General features: G+C 42.4%; 1 protein-coding gene across 1 annotated transcript; it reads left to right on the top strand.

Moving 5' to 3' along the window:
- Positions 1–7,683: 7,683 nt before the first annotated feature.
- Positions 7,684–27,133, top strand: LOC139537096 (EH domain-containing protein 1-like). The gene is made up of 5 exons (XM_071337988.1): positions 7,684–8,363; positions 18,276–18,373; positions 24,210–24,622; positions 24,755–24,919; positions 25,309–27,133. The coding sequence occupies exons 1-5, from the start codon at positions 7,975–7,977 to the stop codon at positions 25,828–25,830; spliced, it is 1,587 nt and encodes a 528-aa protein (XP_071194089.1). The 5' UTR covers positions 7,684–7,974; the 3' UTR covers positions 25,831–27,133.
- Positions 27,134–27,180: the final 47 nt, after the last annotated feature.

The following is a 27,180-nucleotide window of genomic DNA, read 5'->3' on the forward strand; positions in this document are numbered from 1 at the left end:
TCCAGAGCCCTGTACGCACTGTTCCTTCTCCCCGTACTCGCCCTGATGTGCGTGCCCTCAGCCCGCTACCACCAGTGCCGGTACCACGCACCAGGCCTATAGTACGCTTTGAGAGTCCAGTGTGCCCTGTTGTTGTTCCCCGCACTAGCCTGAAGGTGCGTGTCCTTAGCCCGGTACCTCCAGTTCCGGCACCACGCACCAGGCCTACAGTGCGTCTCAGCCGGCCAGAGTCTGCCGTCTGCCCAACGGCGCCTGAACTGCCCGTCTGCCCAACGGCGCCTGAACTGCCCGTCTGCCAAGCGGCGCCTGAACTGCCCGTCTGCCAAGCGGCGCCTGAACTGCCCGTCTGCCCAACGCCGTCTGAACTGTCCGTCTGCCAAGCGCTGCATGAACTGCCCGTCTGTATTGAGCCTTCAAAGCCGCCCGTCTGCCATGAGCCTACAGAGCCGTCCGCCAGACAGGAGCCGCTAGAGCCGTCCGCGAGCCATGACCAGCCAGAGCCGTCAGCGAGCCATGACCAGCCAGAGCCGTCAGCGAGCCATGACCAGCCAGAGCCGTCAGCGAGCCATGACCAGCCAGAGCCGTCAGCCAGTCCGGAGCTGTCGTCCCTCAGTCCGGAGCTGTCGTCCCTCAGTACGGAGCTGTCGTCCCTCAGTCCGGAGCTGCCGCCCCTCAGTCCGGAGCTGCCGCCCCTCAGTCCGGAGCTGCCGCCCCTCAGTCCGGAGCTGCCGCCCCTCAGTCCGGAGCTGCCGCCCCTCAGTCCGGAGCTGCCGCCCCTCAGTCCGGAGCTGCCGTCCCTCAGTCCGGAGCTGCCGTCCATCAGTCCGGAGCTGCCGTCCATCAGTCCGGAGCTGCCGTCCATCAGTCCGGAGCTGCCGTCCATCAGTCCGGAGCTGCCGTCCATCAGTCCGGAGCTGCCCCTTATCCTGGTGATGCCCCTTATCCTGGTGATGCCCCTTATCCTGGTGATGCCCCTTAATTTAGGTGGGTTTATTTGGAGGGTGGTCATTGAGAGGGGGATACGAAAGCGGGGATTGACTATGGTGGGGTGGGGACCACGACCAGCGCCAGAGCCGCCACCGTGGACAGACGCCCACCCAGACCCTCCCCTAGACTTTATGCTGGTGCGCCCGGAGTTCGTCACGTTCCTGACCTATTGTTCCTTTTTCTTTTATTTATTTAGTTGGTCAGGGCGTGAGTTGGGGTGGGTTGTCTTTGTGTGTTTGGTCTAGTCTAGGGGTGTTGTATGTGTATGGGGTAGAGAAGAGTGATGTTGTCTAGTTATGTCTATGGCTGCCTGGATTGGTTCTCAATCAGAGACAGCTGTCATTCATTTGTCTCTGATTGGGAGCCATATTTAAGGCAGCCATAGGCAGTAGGCTTTTGTGGGGTGTTGTCTATGTCTATGTTCTATGTTGCATGTATGCACTTAGTTCTGTTTAGCTTCACGATCGTTTATTTTGTTCATTTTGTAATTGGTTGTTTTTTCCTTCATTAAAGAATATGTATTTTTCACGCGCTGCGCCTTGGTCCTCTCTCTCTCACGAAGACGATCGTGACACCATTGGACTTATTTAGTCCATGCATCTTATTATGTGACTTGTTAGGCTTGCCATAACAAAGGGGTTGAATACTAATTGACTCTCAAGACATTTCAGCTTTTTATTATTTGATTAATTTGTAAACATTTCTAAAAACATAATTCCACTCTGACATCATGGGGTATTGTGTGTAGGCCAGTGACACGACATCTTAATTGAATCCATTTTAAATTCAGGCTGTAACACTACAGAATGTGGAAAAAGTCAAGGGTTGTGAATACTTTCTGAAGGCACTGTATATTTCGTCTCCAATGTTATTGAAAACATAAATACATTTGCACAATGAGCACTTGTTGTGTCTCAAATACATTGTTACAGTTGAGCCACATACCATTCCCCACATGGTAGCTTCTTGTCATTGTTGCTAGCTATTTGACCATCCAGAATCACAACACAAGGACTTCTGACCTACTGAAGTGAGTGCATTGTTTTCCTGACATTTTCTATGCTCTTAGAAAGGAAATTATATATATTCTTCACTTGAGATATGTTTTATATCGCCACACTGATTAAAACATGTACCCTTTAACCCTGTTTTTAATCAATCATTAACACACTCTTCAAAGGCATTTGTATCATGCCTTTTTTTTATTATTCTGTTTCCCTAGGTCAGTGTTTAGAGTCCAGAGTCTTGTGCTTGCTCCTGCACCTCATAATCTCATTGAGTTTCATCTTTCCTTTTCCAGTAATCAAGAGCCAGTGACTGATAGTGTGTGTGTGTGTGTGTGTATTTTTTTACTACTAGCACTGACTTTGCTGATATCTACTTTATTGAGGAAATGTACTTACTATGATTGAGATGTGATTGTCTCAACTAGCTATCTTCAGATGAATGCACTAACTGTAAGTTGTTATGGATAAGAGCGTCTGCTAAATGACTCAAATGCATGTGTGTGTGTGTGTTTGTTTGGTTTTACTATCTTTGTGGGGACATGAAGTCCTCACAAGGATATTAAAACAAGGAAAATTCGGACAAGTGAGGATATTTCTCAGCTCACCACACGGAAAAAGGCTACTTTAGGCTTAAAGGTTAGGATTAGGCTTTGAGGTTAAGGGTTAGGGAAAATATGATTTTCAATGGGAATCAGTTGGTGGTCCCCACAAGGATAGTAAAACGAACATGTGTGTGTGTATGAATTTGTTTCACCCCCTTTGCCTTTCTTTCACAGTATGCATCAATTATCTGTCAAAAAGGCCACCGGCTGTCACCCACTATGTAGTTTGTGATGTTTTTTGTACTCCAGTCTAGTGATTCCATGTTAAAAAACGAAAGAAAAATGTATATTTTTATCCAGTCTATGTGCCCAATCCAACCACACAATCCCCGCCAACGTTAGCCAACTATACCAGTGGTTTTCATTTAAACATGAATACTTTCACTTAGAGCAATGTTTCAGTTGGTAGAGAAATCTGATATGGATAAAGGTGCAGCACCTACTCACTATATTTGCTAGTATGACCTACATCAGTGCTGCCACATAACATGGAGATCACACTGATGAGCCAATGAGGTCAAGTGCATTCATGGGAAGTCATGTTGAGGTAAAATCATCATACAATTAGTGGTGATGAAAAATGGAGTGGTGGATTTACAAATGCATTTTACAATGTGTGCTATGCTGCCATTGTCACTTTCAGCTGTTGGTGTGTGTTGACTGTGTGTTTGTGAGTGGAACAAAGGAGAATTAAGAGCGTGTTTCACTATAGCCCTACCTTGAGTGTGAGTCTGTGGAATCAGGATGTTGGATTGAGGGGCAGGACGTCAAGCCTGTTAAATATTGACTGGGAGTGTAATAATTAACCTGGCTCCAACTCCTGATCTTTATTAAACTGGGCACTCTCTCTGCCATTGCATTGCTGACAAATGCACCCTTAAAAACTCCTTCTCCTTTGTTAGTCTCCTCTCACTGAGTGAGTCTGCCTTTGTCTTCGCTCATCGCTGTTCTGTCTTCTAACTTTTCAGACTTTTCTGCTACATCTGACTGGTCTTCCATTATTTCTGTCTTTCTATCCTCGCACCCCCCAAAACCTTCCGCTCCCAAACCTTCGGCCTTGTCCTGTGAAGGCCACTGGGTTGGCTGCAGGTGAGTAGGCGAGAATGGGGTAAGTTGAGAACTTTATTACATTCAGCATCACTATGTCAAGGGAAATATAGTATTCTCTCTATCAAAGATATCTACATATATTTCAGGTGTAGCCCTGGAAATAATCAGATTTCATGTAAACAATACGGTATGCGGTAAGTAGAGCCCGGGACAGGGTAAGTTAACCCGCCTACAAATGTCTGTACTGAATGAAATACAACCACTACCTTATTAAAACCATTTCTATCTTTATTCCCCAAACACTTTTTTGTATTTTAATCATTTGAAGCATCTTTTAACACAAGCTTAACACCTAACAAACAATTTGTACTTAAAAAAAACAACACTTTTAACATAGGCCAGGCCCTGTTGTTACCTCATATTCCAGCGGTAATGCCTTGGGAAGAAAACATTTGCTCAACTTGCCATTGGCTCAACTTATGATGACTTCTTCCTAAATATTTACTGAAATTATACATTTTGTGTTTCATAGAAACAAGGTTGCCTCAACTTACCCCTTTGGCTCAATTTACTCACTCTCCTCTACTGCTCTGTGGTATGTTTGTCTGTCTGAATGTGTTAGCGCATATTCAAGACAAACTTCCTACGCTGTACATTCATAAGACCTGTTATTTAGGGAGAATAATCTTAAAAACATGAAACTGAGAATCTCACGTTTCCATGCACAAAAGCATGTAAGGTGGCGATCCATTAGTCCCATGCCATGTCAACCATTGTTCCTGAGATAAACTCTGAGCATCAGTGGGGAAGACTATCGCTTTGCTTTAAAAGGGAAAACATAACATTATCTTACAAACCTCAGTACTTGACTTTTCTGGTTCCAATTTCAAAGGCATGTTTCAACTGCTGTCCTAACAAGAGGCTGTTTAAATAAGGGGACAAGTTTCGCCACATAAGCCTACAAACATAATCAAAATGATTTGACATTCCACTGTTATATGCAGTGACAGCTGGAGTAGATCAGCGTTTTAGGGAACACATACGGCTTAAAATCCGCTCCATACAAAGATAGTATTTTGAGACAAATATTTAACAGATTTAATTACATTTCCATCATTCAATGTCTGTATGTGTGTGTGTGACAGAGGGCAGGAGAATGGCATGCAATACATTCTAAATGATGTATTTCAAAGAATTTGAACTAACCCTAACTCAAGCATGTTTGGCTTTTGCTCAGAGTTTTTGTTAACCAAGGTGAAAAAAAGTAGATGAGCAGTGTTTGAATTCAAATAAGCGTGCTTGGGTACTTTGCAAACCTTCACATATCATTTAAATAATTCATTATTAGGGAAACTTGTATTATTTAGCATAACAAGAACAGGCCCATTGTGTTTGTCACTGTTTATACAGTCTGCTGTTTCATAGTGGCCAGAGTTAAAACATGAAGACTACCTGCCAAAGTTGTTAATATGAAATAATAATACACCGTTTATCAGACACTTTTATCCAAAGTGACCCAGGGTCATGCGTGCATACATTTTACGTGAGTGTCCTCAGAGAGAATCAAACCCATGACCTTTGGCATTGTAAGCACCATGTTCTACCAACTGAGTCACACAGCCAACACAAAACAATTAAATTGATCAGATAGAAAATATGAAAAAGGCAGTGTTTGAGAGTGTGCCTGACAACAAGGGCAACTGTGTCAGACACGGGGCAACAGGGTCAGTGCCACCCATTTTTAATTGCTTTATTGTTTTGTTTTTCCCAAGATAGAGGTTTACTGCGAGGCAAAGTCTACAGAGATATCAAAGGAGGAGAGGGACTGCTAAGCATGATAGGGGTCAGAAATAAAATAAAGAAATGAGTAACAATCTTTCATCGGGGATAAATTACCAGTATACCAAACACTAGATACATTTTATGGTGAAATAATATGAGAAAAAGAGAACATAGTTGAGAAGGCAGACACCCGTTATGCTCAGCTTGTGTTCACAATCCACAATCCACCCTTATATTGAGAGCCACCATAAAAACCCTGTTATCTAGACAGAATGGCCAAAGGGCCAAGGTCTATTAGAGCATTGTGTGCTATGATGGCGTGTATAGCCGGTCATAAACATGGGGGGGTTAAAGTCAGTTGCTATCGAAGACTCCTCACATGTAACTTAACCACACCATTCCCTGTCATTTACCTTATATGTACTTCTGTTTCAGGTGTTTCCAAGTGAGTCATCATACACAAACCAGAAACAACTGAAGGTGCGACCTCAATCTATGGGCCTAGCTACATTATCTTTGTAGCAATGAAGTATTATCTCTATCCTGTAGGAGGCAGTGTGCTACGGACAGCTTGTGGACAAAACTGGTGCTTGCTGGCTGTAACAGCAACTCCATGTGGAAGTTGCCTGTGTTCCAGTGGAGATGCTGTTGCCTGCAGAGAGTTACCCCCATCCAGCTCTGACATAAAATCAATGTGAAGAATATCACTGTCCTTGTTAATGGCCATTTCATTCCCGTTATGATGTTTCTCCTCTTTTGGTTGAACTAATTTACATTTACTCTACCCACATTGTGATGCATTTTGTAATGAGATTTATTGTTAAGAACAGTCTCTAGATCATTCGACAGATATCAGCTCCTTGTTCTCTATAACAACATCAGGTGAAGGTATTTATGCACTCCAAACGTTGGTTAGAATGCAGAGTCAGGCTAAGAGAAGAATGGGACGCATGGTGATGACCTATGAATTGACAGCCAGTGTTTGCAACACGACTGCCTGTCAGTTATGTAGGCCACTGCCGTGTCTGTCCTACTGAGCACACACAGGTTAAGATAGAGAAAATTTGCTCATTGATATGTTTGATAAATTATCAGAAAACTATTATGTATTTATGAGACCACTGATAATATCCTGTATAGAATACATGTGTAAGTTATTTGAAGCCAATACGTTTTTGTTTGTTGCAAACCTTGGAAATAAATATTGAAAACATCACTATCTAATTATTGAAATAATATGATACCTGTTATAAGTGCATGACTGTTAGTGGGGAAAAATCAACTATAAATTCAAGGATTTTAGACAGGGTGTCTAGTCTGGTAAAAGCTTAGTATTTTGAGTGCTACCACAGGGTGGAGGTGTTTCAACATAAACCTGCCTGGGAGGCGCTATTAAGATGTGAATGCAAAAAGAGTCCCAGATTTACTATCATTAGACTCTCCCCCTCACACACCCCTTTACCCACTCTTATCCAATGTCTTAGTTCCACTAATTTTCCTACGGTTTATAAGAAATTCCTGGTGTACCAGGAAAACACCCAAGAACTCAATTAACTTACTTTCATTTTCACAATCCAGTCCCTGATGAGTCAATCCAGTCCCTGGATGAGTCACCTTCATGAATCAGCCCCCTCCTTTTCATTGCAGGAATATCAGTGATATTACCAGTCAGAGGAGTTTCACAGTGTACTTGATAAGCAACATATATTTTCATATCAGCTGTCAGATTTTCCACCTCAAACTTAATAGTTTATCACTGTCTGCTAGTGTGTGTGTGTGTGTGTGTGTGTGTGTGTGTGTGTGTGTGTGTGTGTGTGTGTGTGTGTGTGTGTGTGTGTGTGTGTGTGTGTGAACAATGTCAATATTTTGACCTCAACAGTAAACTTCATGAAGAAAGATGACTGACTGAGAATGGATACACACAAGAACATAAGTGGGTAATGCAAAAAATACACATTCTCCTTGTGAAGATGTAACACAAAAAAAATCCATAGCCGTTTTTCCCATCAGGAAAATTTTTTTTCGGGAATACATTGCTTCAATGTAATTGTAATTTACTCAAAATCAAGGGTGTAATAAATGTGAACGATAACAGTTTATCAACTGTCACTAACAGGTCAGACCAGAATGGTTGGGGTTTCCCTTTCGAATTCATAAAGCATGTGCTCATCAGACTTGTAGAGAGGGGGCTTTTAATTTGAAACCACCCCCTTTTGCATTTCCCCCATAAATTTACTAGCCTTCTGACGTTCCACTAGGAATGCTCGACACCGAATTTGTGATTGTAGAAGCACAGAGGAGAGGGTGTCTGACAAGGGAGTTTCTTGGTCTGCTGCTAGCCAGCCTTGAAGTTTCAGTTCGAGTGTTAGTTAGCTAAACAAGGGTAGAACGCTAACTTGCCTGGCTAACAAATTTACTCATTCAAACTTATTACCGCACCCGGGACAGCCACGGAGTCGTTAGCCAGCGATATCATCAACTTTACTACATTGAACAACTACATTGAAACGACAAGTAAATCTACAATAGTTGTGAATTCGTGCACCATGTTCAAACGGAATGGCAAGAAGGACCCAGAACTAATCCAAAATGTGTCGGAGGGGCTGAAAAAACTGTATAAGACCAAACTCTTTCCCTTGGAAGATACCTACCACTTCCACGATTTCCATTCACCGGCTTTGGAAGATGCCGACTTCGACAACAAGCCTATGGTGCTCTTGGTTGGCCAATACTCCACGGGTAAAACCACATTTATCCGGCATCTTATGGAGCAAGATTTTCCCGGCATGCGGATAGGGCCCGAACCGACCACCGACTCCTTCATAGCGGTCATGCATGGAGAGCAGGAGGGGCAGATCCCAGGCAACGCTCTAGTAGTTGACCCCAAGAAACCCTTCAGAAAACTCAACGCTTTTGGCAACGCCTTTCTTAACAGGTGAGTCCCAGTCCCGTGTAACCAGCTAGATGGCAAGCTATCTAACTAGGATAACTGGGAATGTTTTAATGAATCCCCCAGGGAATTAAAAGGATGGGCTGTTAACCATTCATTGTCGCTACTGAGCTAGCACTGTTAGAGGATAGCTAGCTATCTTAGTTAGCAAGCTCCTCTGTAATGAAGGTCAAGTAGAGGTGTGAACAACATTGGAATCAATAACTCTGTTAAAAACAATATTTAATTAATTAATAATCAATTAAATTAATAATATTTTAACAAAATTAACTGCACTGTCATTTTATCACAACTACCACTAACTGGTCATCATAAAAGGAAAAATAAAGTTAAACAAGTACCTAATGCAACAATGTTTTAACGTTAGTATGAGGAGATCTGCATCTTTCAAATGATTTTCCACGGATATAAAGCGCTCCGCACGTCATCCTTGTTTACAGTTGGAAAAATGGTAGTGCGGGTGGGGCGTCCATGCAGGAATCAATGGGATGCTCAAGGAGGTTTGCTCATGCAGATGTAGGAATACCCACATGCAGGAACGCCCCGAATTGCGAGCCGCAATCACACATTATTGCAATCATTAGGGGGGTGTATATAAATTCATTCTGGCTATCTATTCCGATTTTCAGAGCACTCTCGTCTGAGTGTGCCAGAGTGCTGAAATAACTGATGAATTTACGAACGGGCAACTCCCGTTGAATATGACCGGTGTCAGTAAACATCTGCAAAAAAAAAAAGTAAGTAAATTGTTGCCATCAGCACAGTTAGTCAGCAACGCGTTAGATAACGTAAACAGCCTAACCAGCTCTGCTAGGTCAAGTTAAACAGTCAGTGAGGTATTCTCTCATTTATGTCTGGAAGTAGCCAACAAGTTAGCCAACTTTAGCCAGTTAGCTTGGGTGCTTGACTGCTGTTGTGAGGTCAGAACACTTGGATCAACCCTACACCTGGCCAGAGCTCCCAGTGTGCTCTCTGAATGCTCCAAGAGTGAAACGCTCTAAATTTATGAAAAGACAATCTGACAACGTTCAGAATTTACTAACGCCCAGAGCCCTCACCCACAGTGAATGAACACACCCTAGGAGAGTCACACATTTTCAGCTGGCCCTTTAAAGAATGGGCTGTTACCGGGGTAACTGGGCACTCCCTTTTCTGTGATGAAAACCATCTCTGATTGTGGATGTCTTCCTAGCAGCAGAAGTTGAGTTTTCTGCAACCAAACATTGAAGCACAACCTAGCATGTGAACAAAACGATGTAACTGGCCAAGAAATATGAGGACAGTCACACTGTTAGCCTTTCTTGTCAATTCAACCAACTTCTACATGTGGACTTTGGATTAAAAAAATTATTTAAAAAACAGTATATACATTCTGACCCGCCAATGACAAAATCTACCCGCATTTGGCCGGCGTTAATTTCCAACCCTGATGTCTTCACTGCCCTGATGGCATATCTAGAACCAGACTACAAGATGCCATGTCGGAAAAAAAATTCAAACGTGACGCCTGGATGGAGAAATTGTACAATGATTGTTTTGCGAGTACAACGCGTTAACAGATTGTTGAATGTATCAACACGCTGTCATGCATCACTGCACTAAGCCATCACATTGATGAGAGGTGGGACATGATGTCCCATGTACTGAGAACATGGAGAGGGACACCGCAGAGAACCTAAAATGGCATTAACTACCATCGTTGCTGAGTGGGTGGGGGACAGCAGTAAGGTGAGCGCTGACTGAAAAGTAGCCAGGACTTTGGTAAATTGAACTGCACTGCCCCCTAGCGGTTATACGCCAGAACATATCTGAACTGTGAATTCATGTCATTTAATTTTTATCGCTAAAAGATAACAAATGGCAGTTTAAACGTTAAGAACAATTGTGCACATCCCTAGTCCAAGGATAATCATATCTTATTTGTCGGAGGATCATCAGTGATCCATCAACTCTTGTTGTTTTTTTCTCAGTATATTCATATTTGTCTTTTTTATTAATTGTTTGTCTTTGGATCAGATGTTCAGTGTGTGACAGTATGGGAGGGGAGTGGCTTTCATTTTGTGTTGAACTTTGGTCTGCCCATGTTCTTTGACTGAGACTGGTCAAGCTAACAAGTTTACTGCATGAACAAACACACTTCTATCGCCTATGCTTTTATAATGCTCCCATACAGACCTATGTATGAAAGAACAGTCTAGCCTGAACCTTGCGCTGACCCTCAGAAAATATGTAATCTATTCATTACACTGTATGTAAGTACTTTTATTGTAGAATGTCACCTCCCCTCAGAGGTCCCATAGAAACGAAGGAGCAGTGCATCCTCTCTCCTGGTACAAACTGCAGAAGCGGCTGTCTGGTTCAATCAATTATTAACTGACATTGCTCTCATAGCTACATTGATTCCCACATTAATGGAGAATACCTGGACAGCGATTCTACAGTGTTTCCTGACCAACTATTGGGGTTTATATCATGTTTAACTGATGCCAGAAACATACACTCATAAATATGTAGTGGTTGTCTGTGGTGTGAACCTTTGCTTCACCAAAACTATGCTTGATCATAACCATTGCTCTGCTGAATCATTTTACTTGCAGCAATCTACAGTTTGACAGTGCAATGTTCAGTATTAAATTCCAGCCTTCTCCACTGCTCTGACAAACACCACACCAAGCTGTTTTATAGTAACCGTTCAGGATTTATTTCCTACACTTTGAACAAGTAAAACTAGTTAAACATTGAGCTGTGCTATTGTAGCTACATTTTGTGACTACTCAGACTGTGTGCAATCACTTTATCCTGCATTCCAGTAGTGCATATGGAAAATAAAGTGTTTGGGTGTCAGATGAAAAGCAGATGCTGTATATGTTATAATGCTGATCTTGTGTGAAATAGTATGACTTTTCTGCTCAAAATTGTGGGTGTGTCACACCCGCATTTGTAGCACTGTTCTGCACACCTATTTTCAATCAGTTGTGCGTTTCCCTTTGGTGTGAACTAAGCTGACACTAGCCTGCCTTTTTGAAGGGGTCAATTTGACAGCCACTCCAGGAATGGGATCCTCTGTATTGAATGTCATCCATCATGACTGACTTAGTGTGGAGGGAGTGGTAATGCTCTCCTGGGGAAGCAATGATGAAAGGCTACAATAGTTCTGACCAGCTGTGTTTATACTTGGCTGTGTGAGGCTGTTACCATCCTGCCTGAAACATTTCACCCGATTAATTCACAATTTCAGTGTATAGGCTAACTCGCTGCTTTTGGGCTGTCCAGATTTGTTTTCTAAATCATGAAAATGAAAAGTTAGGACAATACCCAGTAAATATTGTCTTGCCAATACACAGTAAGTTGTAATGTATAAATGTGTGTTTGTGGTAGATTGTGCTGACTGGTTAACCAATAGTGTTTCAGGGTTTTTTCCTGGATCAAAAGGGTGTGGTAGGGGGCGTTGCAGAGGTCGTGGCAAGTTGGCTCCCGAGTGGCGCAGCGGTCTAAGGCACTGCCTTAGGGCTAGAGGCGTCACTACAGACCTTGGTTAGTTTCCAGACTCTATCACAACTGGCCGTGATCGGGAGTCCCATAGGGCGGCACACAATTAGCCCAGCGTTGTCTGGGTTAGGGTTTGGATGGGATAGGTCGTCATTGTAAATAATAACTTTTTTCTTAACTGACTTACCTAGTTAAATAAAAATTGACGCGGTCAGCCTGTTGGCACGGCTACATTTTAGAGAATTTGAGTCCCGAATCTTGGCAGTGTAGAGACTTTTTTTTGTTGCTTTTTTAAAATCCAATTTCCTGAAATTCTACAAATTTCTCCATTGAGCTGAGACATTTTTGCAGTTTTTAAAGCAAATGTCTTGTAATTCTACAGATTGGCATGCAGCTGAGAGAAAATATTGCAATTTTAAAACGAATTTCCTGCAATTCTATGCCTTTTGCCATGGCTAATGATCTTTTGCTCAAACATGAAGTCAATAATGCTAAATTCATGGTTTTTGGAATTTTAAATTCTTCCTGAATGTCTAGCTATTATTTGGCTGATGTTTAATTCTCAGATTATATTTAAAAATGAAGGTCCATTATCTTTTCTACACACTTTTTATCTGGTTTCAGTTGTTTTAAATCTACACCTAAAGCATTTTTCCATCATGAAAATATATTTACCCAAAGATTACAAAGGCATAAAAATCCCTGCCATTTTTGTGTGAGGTGGGTCGACTGGTCAGGCTTTCAGAGCGGAAAGACCTGAGTCAGTTCTTTACTCCAACTCTGCCTTGGCAGAAAGAACTCATACTGACTCAGCTGTTTCTCCCTTTTTCCTTCAAACAGCAGGCAGCTCATTGTGACCATAACGTGTTTCCTTTCACTCTTGGCAATCATGCACTTGTCATCCATAACCTTGCCATTTTATCCAGCCCCGCTCTGCATCTCTCTAACCTTTAACCTCCTAACATTACTCCAGATGCATGATGAACCTTTCAGGGTGGTGTATGCTACTGTATGTCTGTGCCTACTCGAGGCCATTTCTCAGTTTTGAGTTTGCAGCTCACACAATCAGAACGCGTTGACAAACAGAACACATTGGCAATCGGACCAAGGGAATGCCAGGAATTCTGGGTGAGAGTAAATGTGGTAAAAAGAGTGTAGACTCAGATGAGACTAAACATAGATGGGGCTGGGGAGAATCGGAGGGAAACATCCAAGCAGGGTGTGCCTCTGGCTGTGTGATATGTGGCGGTTTGAAATTGCGGTGTTAATGTGTTTTTGTATGACTGCAACTGGCAAGTATGTTTCAGGATTGGGGAATGATAGCTGTGTGAGTGACACGGAGTGGTTTAGTCATGAGTTATGCACATGCATCCAGATACGCTGAGGGAATCAGATCATGGGAAAGGTGAGTTAAGGATTTAGAAAGATAAGAGCTCTGCCAAAAAATAAGGACATTCCTGCCCCTCAGTCACATTGAGGGGAGAGGGAAGGAAAAACAAATTGAACAGAGGAAAGGAAAAAAGAGATTCCCATCATGCTCTGCCTTTTTCCATTCGCTTAATTTGAATCTAAGAAAAACGGAGTGGTGAGATCATGTACAGTTGTATTATATCACTCCACTGAAGGCCCTTCACACAAGACAGCTACGTTTTCATTGCCTGACAGCAGATCTGTAAGTCGGTCTCGACCAATGTCTCTACCAAGTGTACTGAGGGTGGAGGGGAAAATGAAAGCATGTTCAAGTACATGCTGGTGTTCATAGAGGAATCATGTGTTCAGCGTCTGGTGTTAAGGACTAGTTAACTGCCCAACATTTCTACATGTGATTTTGAGCTCTCTAAATTGTTTTCTAGCTTACAGAGTGGACAGAAATGATTTGGGTATGCTCGTTGTCTTGAGTGTAGCATATGGTTTTGTTCCTCGATTGGAGGGTCTCCAAAAACAGTCTATTTCTAGAGGAGCTGGAAAGATCACATACTTACTACTTATTCTTGCAAGACGTATGGTGTTGGAGAATGTAGGTTTGCGTCAAAGCTTCCAGTAATTACTTGTCTTCCAAACCGAAAATATATATAAACAATTCTATACTGAACAAAGATATAAATGCAACGTGCAACCATTTCATAGATTTAAAAAATATAATAATAATTATGAGGAAATCAGTCAATTTAAATAAATTCATTAGACCCTGATCTATGGATTTCACATGACTGGGAATACTGTACTTCCTCAGAGGTAGGGAGGCGAGCAGGCCAGAGGTGGATGAACGCAGTGCCCTTGTTTAGGCCCTACACCCAAACAAGGGCACTGCGTTCATCCACCTCTGGCCTGCTCGCCTCCCTACCTCTGAGGAAGTACAGTTCCCGCTCAGCCCAGTCAAAACTGTTCGCTGCTCTGGCACCCCAATGGTGGAACAAACTCCCTCACGACGCCAGGTCAGCGGAGTCAATCACCACCTTCCGGAGACACCTGAAACCCCACCTCTTTAAGGAATGTAGGGTATGTAAACATTATATTAAGTGGCATTGTTTAAAGTGGCTAGTGGTACATTTTTACATAATTTCCATCAATTCCCATTATTAAAGTGGCTGGAGTTGAGTCAGTATGTTGGCAGCGGCCACTAAATGTTAGTGGTGGCTGTTTAACAGTCTGATGGCCTTGAGATAGAAGCTGTTTTTCAGTCTCTCGGTCCCTGCTTTGATGCACCTGTACTGACCTCGCCTTCTGGATGATAGCGGGGTGAACAGGCAGTGGCTCGGGTGGTTGTTGTCCTTGATGATCTTTATGGCCTTCCTGTGACATCGGGTGGTGTAGGTGTCCTGGAGGGCAAATATGCAGGTTTAAAAATATATACTTCTGTGTATTGATTTTAAGAAAGGCATTGATGTTTATGGTTAGGTACACATTGGAGCAACGATACGCACCGCATCGATTATACGCAATGCAGGACACGCTAGATAAACTAGTAATATCATCAACCATGTGTAGTTAACTAGTGATTATGATTGATTGTTTTTTATAAGATAAGTTTAATGCTAGCTAGCAACTTACCTTGGCTTACTGCATTCGCGTAACAGGCAGGCTCCTCGTGGAGTGCAATGTAATCAGGTGGTTAGAGCGTTGGACTAGTTAACTGTAAGGTTGCAAGATTGAATCCCCCGAGCTGACAAGGTAAAAATCTGTCGTTCTGCCTCTGAACGAGGCAGTTAACCCACCGTTCCTAGGCCGTCATTGAAAATAAGAATGTGTTCTTAACTGACTTGCCTAGTTAAATAAAGATTAAATAAAAGTGTAAAAAAAAAATATATACAAATTTCCGATTGTAATAAACTTGAAATCGGCCCTGATTAATCGGTCGACATCTAGTCTCAACATCAACAGTGAAGAGGCGACTCCGGGATGCTGGCCTTCTAGGCAGAGTTCCTCTGTCCAGTGTCTGTTCTTTTGCCCCTCTTTATCTTTTTTTTTTCCTTTTTATTGGCCAGTCTGAGGGCTTTTTCTTTGCAATTCTGCCTAGAAGGCCAGCATCTCGGAGTCGCCTCTTCACTGTTGACGTTGAGGCTGGTGTTTTGCGGGTACTATTTAATTAAGCTGCCAGTTGAGGACTTGTGAGGTGTCTGTTTCTCAAACTACACACTAATGTACTTGTCCTCTTGCTCAGTTGTGCACCGGGGCCTCCCACTCCTCTTTCTATTCTGGTTATAGCCAGTTTGTGCTGTTCTGTGAAGGGAGTAGTACACAGCGTTGTACTAGATCTTCAGTCTTTTGGCAATTACTCGCATGGAATAGCCTTCATTTCTCAGAAAAATAATAAACTGACGAGTTTCAGAAGAAAGGTATTTGTTTCTGGACATTTTTAGTCTGTAATCGAACCCACAAATGCTGATGCTCCAGATACTCAACTAGTCTAAAGAAGTCCAGTTTTATTGCTTCTTTAAATCAGCACAGCTGTTTTCAGCTATGCTAACATAATTGCAGAAGGGTTCTCTAATGATCAATTAGCCTTTTTAAAATGATAAACTTGGATTCTAACACAACGTGCCATTGGAACACAGGAGTGATTGCTGATAACGGGCCTATATAGATATTCCATTAAAAATCAGCCGTTTCCAGCTACAATAGTCCTTTACAACATTAACCATGTCTACGCTGTATTACTGATCAATTTTATGATATTTTAATGGACAAATGTGCTTTTCTTTCAAAAACAAGGGAATTTCTAAGTAACCCCAAACTTTTGACCGGTAGTGTATATTGACTCAGGGGTGTCACTACATATGTAAATGTGATATTCCTGTATTTCATTTTCAATAAATTAGCAAAACTATCTGAACAGGTTTTCACTTTGTCAATTTGGGGAATTGTGTGTAGATGGGTAAGGGGAAAAATCTATTGAAATAATGATGACTGTTAGTGAGAAAATCAACCATAAATTCAAGAATTTTACAGACAGGGTGTCTAGTCTGGTAAAAGCTTAGTATTTATTGAGTGCTACCACAGGGTGGAGGTGTTTCAACATAAACCTGCCAGGGAGGGGCTATTAAAATGTGAATGCAAAAAGAGTCCCAGATTTACTTAGACTCTCCCCCTCACACACCCCTTTACCCACTCTTATCCAATGTCTTAGTTCCACTAATTTTCCTACGGTTTATAAGAAATTCCTGGTGTACCAGGAAAACACCCAAGAACTCAATGAACTTACTTTCATTTTCACAATCCAGTCCCTGGATGAGTCATTTACATTACATTTAAGTCATTTAGCAGACGCTCTTATCCAGAGCGACTTACAAATTGGAAAGTTCATACATATTCATCCTGGTACCCCGTGGGGAATGAACCCACAACCCTGGCGTTGCAAGCGCCATGCTCTACCAACTGAGCCACACGGGACCACGGGAGTCACCTTCATGAATCAGCCCCCTCCTTTTCATTGCAGGAATATCAGTGATATTACCAGTCAGAGTTTCAGTGTACTTGATAATAAATATATTTTCCACATCAAACGTATAGTTTCACTCTGTCAACAATGTCAATATTTGGACCTCAGTCAGTCACCTTTCTTCATGAAGTATACTATGTGAGGCACACAATAACTAAACTAAGTGGTGGGTGGATAATAAGAACACATACACATTATCTTTGGAAACACTTCAAATTAGCCTAAATAATTCCCAACATTTTTGGGGGGGAGGAAACGTTTCATGAATTAATTCACCGTTTGTCATTATATACCTTCCATATTTTAGGCCATACTGCTTCCATTTCATTCGCTCAAGGTTGTAGTAAATGTGAATGCAAGAATCTGTGATATTACCAGTCAAAGGAGTTTCAGTGTACTTGATAAGAAACATATATTTTCCTATCAGCTGTCAGGTAGAGAGTGGGGATGGAGCTTTCATGCAGATGCAGGAATACCCATATGCAGGAATGCCTCGATGCGGGCCGCAGTCACACATTGCAGTCATTAGGGGTGCGTTCATAAATTCACTCTGGCTATCGATTCCAATTTCAGAGCACTCTCATCTGTGTGCCAGAGTGCAGAATAACTGAGTGAAAAGGAAGCTTGTACAGAATAAAAATATTCCAAAACATGCATCCTGTTTGCAATAAGGCACTGAAGTTAAACTGCAGAAAATGTGGCAAAGAAATTAACTTTAGCCCTGAATACAAAGTGTTATGTTAGGGCCAAATCCATTATATCACAGAGTACCACTTCATATTCTCAAGCACGGTGGTGGCTGCATCATGTTATGGGTATGCTTATCATCTGCAAGGACTAGGGAGTTTTTTAGGATACAAACTAAGCTAAGCACCGGCAAAATCCTAGAGGAAAACCTGGCAGTCTGCTTTCCAACAGACAGCTGGGAGACATTCACCTTTCAGCAGGACAATAACCGAAAACACAAGGCCAAATATACACTGGAGTTGCTTACCAAGACGACATTGAATGTTCCTGAGTGGCCTAGTTAGTTTTGACTTAAATCGACTTTAAAATCTATGGCAAGACTTAAATGGCTGTCTAGCAATGATCAACAACCAACTTAATAGCGCTTGAAGAATTTGAATAAGAATTATGTGCAAATATTGTACAATCCAGGTTTTTAAAGCTCTTCGAGACCTACCAAGAAAGATTCACAGCTGTAATCACTGCCAAATGTGATTCTAACATGTATTGACTCAGGGGTGTGAATTTACAAAAATATCTAAACAGGTTTTCACTTTGTCATTATGGGGAATTGTGTGTAGATGTATTAAAATCGACTTTCCCTTATCCAACTTTTGAATTCAGGCTGTAACAATGTGGAATAAGTCAAGGGGTATGAATACTTTCTGAAGGCACTTTTGTGGTTAATTACTGTGGTAATTGTGTAGTTGGGCATCATCATCATCACTGTATCTTTCTCCCAGGTTTGTGTGTGCTCAGATGCCCAACGCTGTATTGGAGAGCATCAGTATCATTGACACCCCAGGAATCCTGTCTGGAGAGAAGCAGAGGATCAGCAGAGGTTGGTAGTTAACAGCCTATATTCATCGTACCATTTAAGGTTCTATTGACTTCCCCATCTCTTTCTTCTCTTTCTGCATCCTTCTTTCCCCTCCCCTCTTTTGCCCTCTTCCTCCATCTTGATCCTTGATTCTGTCTCATGATTATTATTTTTTACTGAAAAAAGGACTACAGTTCTACTTTAAGGTTGGCCGATCCAATGATCATGTAATGTGGTCAATTTCATTTAGCACGTTTTTGTGTCCCTGAGAATGCAGATAAATGCTGTAGACATTTGGTACATCCTAGTGAAGCAGTGAATGATCTGCATTACAAGGCCTGTGTTTGACATATCCTAGTGAAGCAGGGGAATGGCAGTGAATGATCTGCATTACAAGGCCTGTGTTTGACACATCCTAGTGAAGCAGGGGAATGGCAGTGAATGATCTGCATTACAAGGCCTGTGTTTATAGCCGTCCTGTTTTATATTACTGCTGAACTGCCTCTGACATTCTGAATTCCTGCGTGATCTGCGTCAGACCACTGCCTCTCATGCATGGTTCTAGAGCAAGTGTATTGGCGAGTACTGTGAAGAGAGAATGTCAGAACCTCCCCCTGCCATACACCATAACGACAGAATGGGTGTGAGTGCCGTCCCACTCTGAGAGAAATGACCTGACAGAGAGGAAGGCCGCCAGGAAACGGTGGGGGCCTCGGAGAGGGACAGGGGTGGAAGATGGAGGGTAAGAAAAAAACCGCTGACTCCTGTGCAGCAGTGTGGCTGCCCATTAGGGAAGGGTTGCTAGTTCAACTCAATGTTGAGCCTGGAACCTTTGAATTCATCTGAAGCATACATTGAGCTCTAGGGCAAGGTTTGAAAAACTTTTTGAAGTCAGTGAGAGTCTTACTCTTTGCCCTCTACCCTTCACCCCAGTGTGGTTGTGAATGAGAGAGAGCGTGATGGGATGTGTGTGTGCCTCTGACCATCAGCTGCGCAGTGTCTATAAAGATGAGCCACAGCAAGCCAGACAATGGCGTTAGCTGAAGAACAAAACAGGGGTTGTTATTTACAATAATCATAGGCGTTTACGCTTCATTTGTTTTACCCTGGTGCGAGCGTCCTGGGTGAATGGTTAGGCTCGCCCAACTGCCACTGGGTCACCTCAGGGTGAAAAAACACTTCCTGGGAACATAAGAGAGATGATGGTAGGGAGAAAGTGAGAACTTAGTGTTTTTTTTAGTTTTTTTTTTTACTACAACCGTGGCGAAATGAAAGTAGACTTGGCATGTTTAGAACTCTTTGATGTTTGAGTGCTGAAGGCAGGATATCAAATTAGTGTTTGAAGTCCAGGGGAATTAATGAGAATCGAAAGATGGTGTGCTGTACCGTACTTACAAAGCACTTAACTGTAGATGGGAGTCAGGGACTGGGACGTTACGCTGGGCTTTCATGCACTTACTGGAGAGGATTGAACACTTCTCATAACCCACTGTGGGCTATAGTAAATCACATGCATGCTCACATGACCACTGAAATGGGGAAGATTTGAATTGACATTCCTACACAGTATATTGAACCATGATACAGATGCAGTACTGAGGTTACAACATTTTGTAGAGTACTTATTGTGGTCAGAATTCAGTGCCGTTTATTACAAAGGGGAAGCCCTGCTACAGTCGTTACTCAATGATGGAAAATGAGGTGGTTGGTTGTCGTTAACCCAAACTGAGTTATCTCTCTAGAACACACGTACTACCACTACTACACACAAAGACACGTGCGCGCACACACACACACACGAGGGAGTGCACACACACTCACACACAGGAAACCCACACCAGAGTCAATGTAGGGTCACTGCAATATACTTCCCCATTGTCCCTGTGACTGGATCACAAATTCTCTCATCCCACTCCAAACTTCCCCTTCATTTCCCACTATTTTTTTTTTCATTTATGAATTAATCTAATAGTGTCTGTCAACAGAATGTCTTTGTTGGCCATCGTAGTGTTTTATCAGCCTCAAAGTGATACTTGTCTCCATTTGCCCTGGCTCAGACCTTGCAAGGGTGGTTAATAATGTCAAGTCTTCTGACTCTATCTGTCTGCTCCACGGTTGCTTTACATTTCTGTTAATCATAATACTGTGGCCTGTTTCACAATATGGGGGGGAAAGTACGCTATTTAGCTGCCTTACTTTTGGGGTGTTTGTTGGACTTTTCCTTATAAGGACACTGCTGTTTTCCCCCAGGGATTTACAGCAGTGAATCGAGGCTACTACTTCATCTGTGAAGGGAAGGCAGGTGAATGAGGCGATGTCCTTGTCACTCTAGCGTATCTTGCAAGGTTCAGTTAGACAGATCGTTCATTATTTACTGTATACATGCTGAAGGTCCTCGGTGACTCCAAGCTTTCTCCCGGGTGTCGGGTGTCAATAGCATTCCCTCACACTCAGACAATTCTTGGCAAATTTAAGGCTGGTAATTAAAGGGGTTGCTGTGTCTGCTGTCAGCAAGTGAGCTGGAAGAGATTTGAACCCATGTGGTTAACCGGTGATAAAAGACAGCTTATGCAACGTGGCTGGTTCCTTAACCTTAAAGGAGAAGGAGTGGTCATGTCATTGGCGCTTTATGCCTGTTTTTATTTCAGAAACGTATAAAGTTTAGTTTACACGTACGTACATACACACAATGAACCGTTTAACCTGAGGCCATATAGGATTCCAAAATGTTGCAAAAGCAGGCCCTTTGCAAACAAATAGGTCATTAACCATTGAATTGTGGAATTCAAATGCCCATTCCGTGAACATATTCCTAGATCCTTCCTCTGTTCTAAGCCTTTCCATTAACTGGAGAGGGGATACCGTGTGGAAAGCTGACTATTTCCCATAGTGATACAGAGGAGATAGTTTTGAGACGTGTGTCATACTGCCCAGGCTCCAGTTCGATCAACCAGGACATTACAAATGTTTCTCCCTAGTGGCAGGGGGGAAAGAGTTGAGTTTGTGGCACTACCATGTACCAAAAGAACCAGTAATGTAACTCTCATGAAACAAGGCCAGGCAGTAGGGTTCATGACCTCTGACCAACTAGTATAAATCAGGAAGAGGACCACATTGTAGGAGGTGATGACAGTGAACCACCCCCTCACTGTCAGTCTTTGAAAACAGTGCCTGATGTCTTACCGTGTACGTGCACAGATGCATACAAACAGGCCTGTTGCTTTCGGACAGGCAGCCAAGCATGTCTTATTTCTGAGCCCTGCAAGGATGGTCTCAAATTCATATTCTGCTGTATGCTTCATAGGCGCCTGAGTATAACACTGACATTCTCTGCCAGATCAGCATGCAGTGTTCATTCTCACCCTAGGTACTTCCCCATTTTTCTATCATTACATTGAAATTAGAAATCATCTTTGTAGGTTTGGTGTCCATTGTCAATTCCATGCGTGCGTTCATAGCGGATATTTTCTTTTTGGAAAAGTGAAGGAAGAAGGTATGCTGTGCCGAGAAACTGAAAAATACCTTCCATTTAGATGCACTTTCACCTCAACCAATTAGCTTCCATCAGGGTTGGGGGCAATTCCACTCTTTAGTTCATGGAAGCTGTGAGAGAGAAGTGGAGTAGAAGAGAATACATTTTATGAATCCCTTTGACTTGAAACAGCATTGACCCTTGACCTTGTCTGTATCAGGTGGATCACTGACTAAGATGATAGATAATGCCTTTTTTGTTTTGGGTAGGCCTGACAAGCCTGACACAGTTGATTGGGTGGTATGTCCCTTCATCCCCCTTGTGATTGCGCTCACCTTTTTAAGTCAAGTTACCCTTTATTTCACCAGAGATTGGTTACTAGGTTAAAATATGGTGTGGTAACAATTAACCTTCAGATGAAATGGGAGGAATTGTGACAGGCAGTGCTGTTTTTTCTCGCCTCCATGTAGATTTGATATCCCGGTCTTTTATTACCTCTTTATTACCAGCATATACCTCTTTTAAAGTGAGTAGAGATAATGAGGAGCTGTTCTCGTGGACTCTTGACTTTGCCAGGTCACGCCCTCATTGGATCGGTGCAGAGATCACACATCCTGCCAACATCGACACAAAAACCAGACTGATGGAAGAATACCTTTTCAGTCTTTCACTGGGATTAGATTCACTACTAGTTCTTGTCTATAACTGTTCTGTGCTTTGTCACGTATTTGTACGTTTTATGTGGACCCCAGTTAGAGCAGCTGCTGCATTTGCAGTAGCTAATGGGGATCCTAATAAACTAAACTACAGCCAACATATTAGGACACTCTGTGCTTATTATCCTTGTGAATAACATGATTCTAACCAACTACTGTACTGTTTAATTGACACTCATTGTTGAATCTTGTCTCTGGACTTTCCCCAGTTGCTAATGATTAGTTGAGCACTAATCCTGGGACAGACAGGAAAAAGGAGGAAGGTCAGGTTTTACACACACAGGTGGATGGCTTTATAGGGCTTCTCTTCTGGTTTAATCAGCAGAAGTTAGATCATAAATCAATGAGTTGGTACACCTAACTTAGGTATTGCATATAAAGGAATAGCTCTGCAATATTCCCAATGGAGCTCTAATGTATGTGTGAGAGGGGAAGAGCCGGTGAGATGGACATTTTTGTTTCTCGCTGTTTAAATAAAATGCTGAGTCAGACTCTTCTCTGCCTTGTACATCCCATTTATTTTTTTTATTTTTTTAACTGGCCGTTGTAGTTTCTAATAAAGGGATTGGCCACAACTACTTCAGTATGACTAGTATCAGTGTTTTGTCTCCACCTCCAGCACAACTTGCCAAGGCAGAGTGGTGCCCTGCTGCCCTCTAGTACAATTCAGAATGAACAAATCACTGTTCTAAGGTGAGGAAGAGGTCTCTTTGTGGTCCCAGTGTCTCCACTGCACAATTTATGCTCGAAAGGCTCCTTCCTGTTTGTCATTCAGGGGGGATATGTCCACATGTGGAGGTGGGTAGAAGACATCCTCTAGAAATAGAATGGCTAGAATGGACCCAGCCTAATACATTTAAAACATTACTGAATGTCTTGTTTGATGGGACAAATGTCATGCATAAAGCATTTGATCTCATTCAGTCTTGATTTTCTTTTGCATGCTTGAAAACATGAATCCTGTACTATTCTGAACTGAAATATAAGCTAATTGTGTAATTCAGCAAATTGTGCTCCAGAAAACAACTATGAATCAGTCCCGACGCTTATCTTTTTAGAACATGAGGATGAAATTTGAGGCCTAAACTTGCTTGCATCATCACATCCATTTCATAAGGCTTTACTAGGCGTGTCAGGTGACATGAAATGGACTCCACTTTATCCATTTCTATGTTCTGTCGGTCATTGGTAAAGAGCAAAGCTCTGCTCTGGGCATTGTTGGTGACACACTGTGAGGAGAAGGAAGTCAAGGTTTTCCTGGCAGAGGAATAACACATTTTGTCTCTCATTGTGAAATATACCTGTTTTGGTATCTAGCTGGGTCTGTGTGTCTGTTGCTGTGTGGAGCGGGACCATAGAGACCGGATAAGCTGGAGTGGCACTGGATTCTGAGCTGATTGATATGCATAGAGAAACAAACATACTCTTACTAGGAGCGACTCACACATTCTAAATCAAGTTGGTGTGGATTTATCTGCATGTTTTCACTCCTTACATAATCACAGATCCAATAAACTTGTTGGACTGTAATTTGTTGACCACATCTCGTACCATTTTCATTTGATTTAAATGTTAAACTTCTGATAAAAGGGTTTAATTCCTATGGATATTTTGAAGATTTCATACCCCTTATGACAAAACAAACAAACCATTTTCCTCTTCTCGTCAGGCTATGACTTTGCTGCAGTGCTGGAGTGGTTTGCAGAGCGTGTTGACCGCATCATTCTGCTCTTCGACGCCCACAAGCTAGACATCTCGGATGAGTTCTCTGAGGTGATCCGCTCCCTGAAGAACCATGAGGACAAGATGCGTGTGGTTCTGAACAAGGCTGATCAGATTGGCACACAGCAACTGATGAGGGTCTATGGCGCCCTCATGTGGTCTCTTGGTAAAATTGTCGGTACGCCAGAGGTGATCCGGGTGTACATTGGTTCTTTTTGGGCTGAGCCACTCCTGGTCGCAGACAACCGTAAGCTTTTTGAGGCAGAGGAACAGGACCTTTTCAAGGACATCCAGGGGCTACCTCGGAATGCTGCTCTGAGGAAGCTCAATGACCTCATCAAGCGGGCTCGCCTCGCCAAGGTGAGACCTGGGTCTTAAATGTTGGGTTTATTAATATTTATCTCTGGAAACAATTACTGTATTGTATAACCCTCATTGTGCCAAAAATGTGTTTAGGTCCAGATATGATTAATTTAGTCTTCCTCCCTCCAGGTCCACGCCTACATTATCAGTTCTCTAAAGAAGGAGATGCCCAACATGTTTGGGAAGGAGAATAAGAAGAAAGAGCTGATTGCTAACCTGGGGGAGATCTACACGAGGATTGAGAAAGAGCACCAGATCTCACCCGGAGACTTCCCCAAACTAGCTAAGATGCAGGTACACAAATAGTAATTATGTTAAAGGAGAACTTCAGCGGAAGCTGAACTCGTGGATACCTTTTTTTTTTTCATGTCTCTGCGTGCAGTTTGAAAGAAGTTGCTTACTAGTGTTAGTGCAATGACTGGAAGTCTATGGTAACTGCTAGTAGATACCGTAGACTTAGTCATTGCACCAATGCTAGTTAGCTTTGGCTTGCAAAACTTCCTCTAACTTCCTTCATATTGGATGCAGAGGCATAAAAATGTCCATGAGTTCAATCTCGAAGTATCCCTTTAACCAAAGTAGCCATCGAAGTAGTGATATCAGTAGTTGTGGTGATGAGCATTGCAGATACCTTTCCTTGACTAGAACTCCCCTGACCTCATTTCACCTTTATAAACACACAGGATATCTTGGCTAACCAGGACTTCAGTAAGTTCCAGGCGGTGAAGCCCAAGCTGCTGGAGGCTGTTGAGGACATGCTAGCCAATGACATCGCCAAACTCATGACCCTCGTCCGCCAGGAGGAGGCAGCCATACCCAGCCAGTCAGTCCAGGGTGGCGCCTTTGAGGGCACCATGAACGGGCCTTTCGGCCATGGCTATGGCGAGGGTGCAGGCGAGGGCATTGATGAGCTGGAGTGGGTGGTGGCACGAGACAAACCCACCTACGACGAGATCTTCTACTCCCTGTCTCCTGTCAACGGCAAAGTGTCAGGCGCCTTGGCCAAGAAGGAAATGGTAAAATCCAAGCTGCCCAACACAGTGCTGGGAAAGATCTGGAAGCTAGCCGATGTAGACAAGGACGGATACCTGGACGATGAAGAGTTTGCCCTTGCCAATCACTTGATCAAGGTGAAGCTTGAGGGGCACGAGCTTCCCACTGATCTGCCAGAACACCTTATCCCTCCCTCCAAAAGGGGACTGTAGAATTGTAAATCTTTCATATATATGGGATGGGCCTGAATAAATAGAGGTTTTTCGGAGTGAGTGGGATGAGTTAAAAGGGAAAGGTGTAGTATTTTTGGCCAAAGTAAATGTGACAGTTGGTGAGTGTTGAGAAGAATCATTCTGGTTAGGGTGTTGTCTTACGTCAAATGGCGCAACAGCCGTCTGCATAACTGCATGTCGTGTTACAATGATTTCATCTGATGTGAGACAATGAAGGAGGGGGTGGAGATCTAGGTAGGGCTATGAGAATGGTGTTGGGGTGAAATTAATGTTAGACTGACTATATGATAGTTAGCATAGTCCATTCAAAGTAAAAAATATTTAAAAAATTCTCTAACTTCTTCACCTGAATCACTTATCTTCCTTAGTACTTATTTGTCTTACCATTATCTTTATCAAAAGGCCTTTGTTGTAGTTATCAAGTTCAATCTCCACTTTGGGACCTGCTGAATTTATTGTGCTTCAATTTATTGTCTGGCCATTCCTTTTCATTTTTTTCTCATGTCACAGGTCACTCAACAAATCAAACGATTACAAAGAAATAAGGGTAACTCATAAATATTCTATTTAAACCTAGTCTTCCATTAAGTTCGATTTGTGTCAGTGTAGTCAATTGTTTATTCTACTTACAGATTTATAATCATGATATAATTTCTAATCAACCATTTGTATCTTTATATTTTCCTAACGCCATTGTAAAGCAAAGTATTCTTAGTCTGAAAACAAGAGTTTTTGAAGGGGGAATATAGATGCAATCATATTGTCACGGATTTAACACTGACAAACTAGTGTCTTGGACGACCTTGACTAGCTACTACCTGGTGTCTTTTTGAACATCTGTCTGAAAACGCTCCAGTAAACCATGCATTATGTAAAAAAAAAAAAAAAATGACATGCATGTGATCTAGCTTAAGCTAAACTTTGTGCATTTTTTTTTTTTTTTACCTCAGTTTTCCAGCCCATACGCAGAGGCTTTCCAGTATAGGGCTTTTGATTGCAACAACAAAATATTGTCTTTCCACTCACTGGTACCAGGGAATGTGGTGGGCTGGGCATACAGTATGCGTTGTCAAGATATCTGATCAAATGTATTTATGGAAAATCAATTAACGATTTGGGGGACAGTACCAGTTTAAAAATCCTGTTTGATCCCTGGCAGTCACATCTAGCCTTCAATGCCAAAGTCGCTTAAGTATTGTATGTAGAAGTGGCTCTAGCCCTCAAATGTTAATATGTACATTTTGTTTTTTGTCTCTTTCGAAATAAAATGTTTATTCAAATACATTTGTCTGCTCTGATAAGACTGGATCAAACATTCCCGAGTAAAAG

This window comes from Salvelinus alpinus, chromosome 13 (genome assembly GCF_045679555.1).
Source record: "Salvelinus alpinus chromosome 13, SLU_Salpinus.1, whole genome shotgun sequence".
Lineage (NCBI taxonomy): Eukaryota > Metazoa > Chordata > Actinopteri > Salmoniformes > Salmonidae > Salvelinus > Salvelinus alpinus.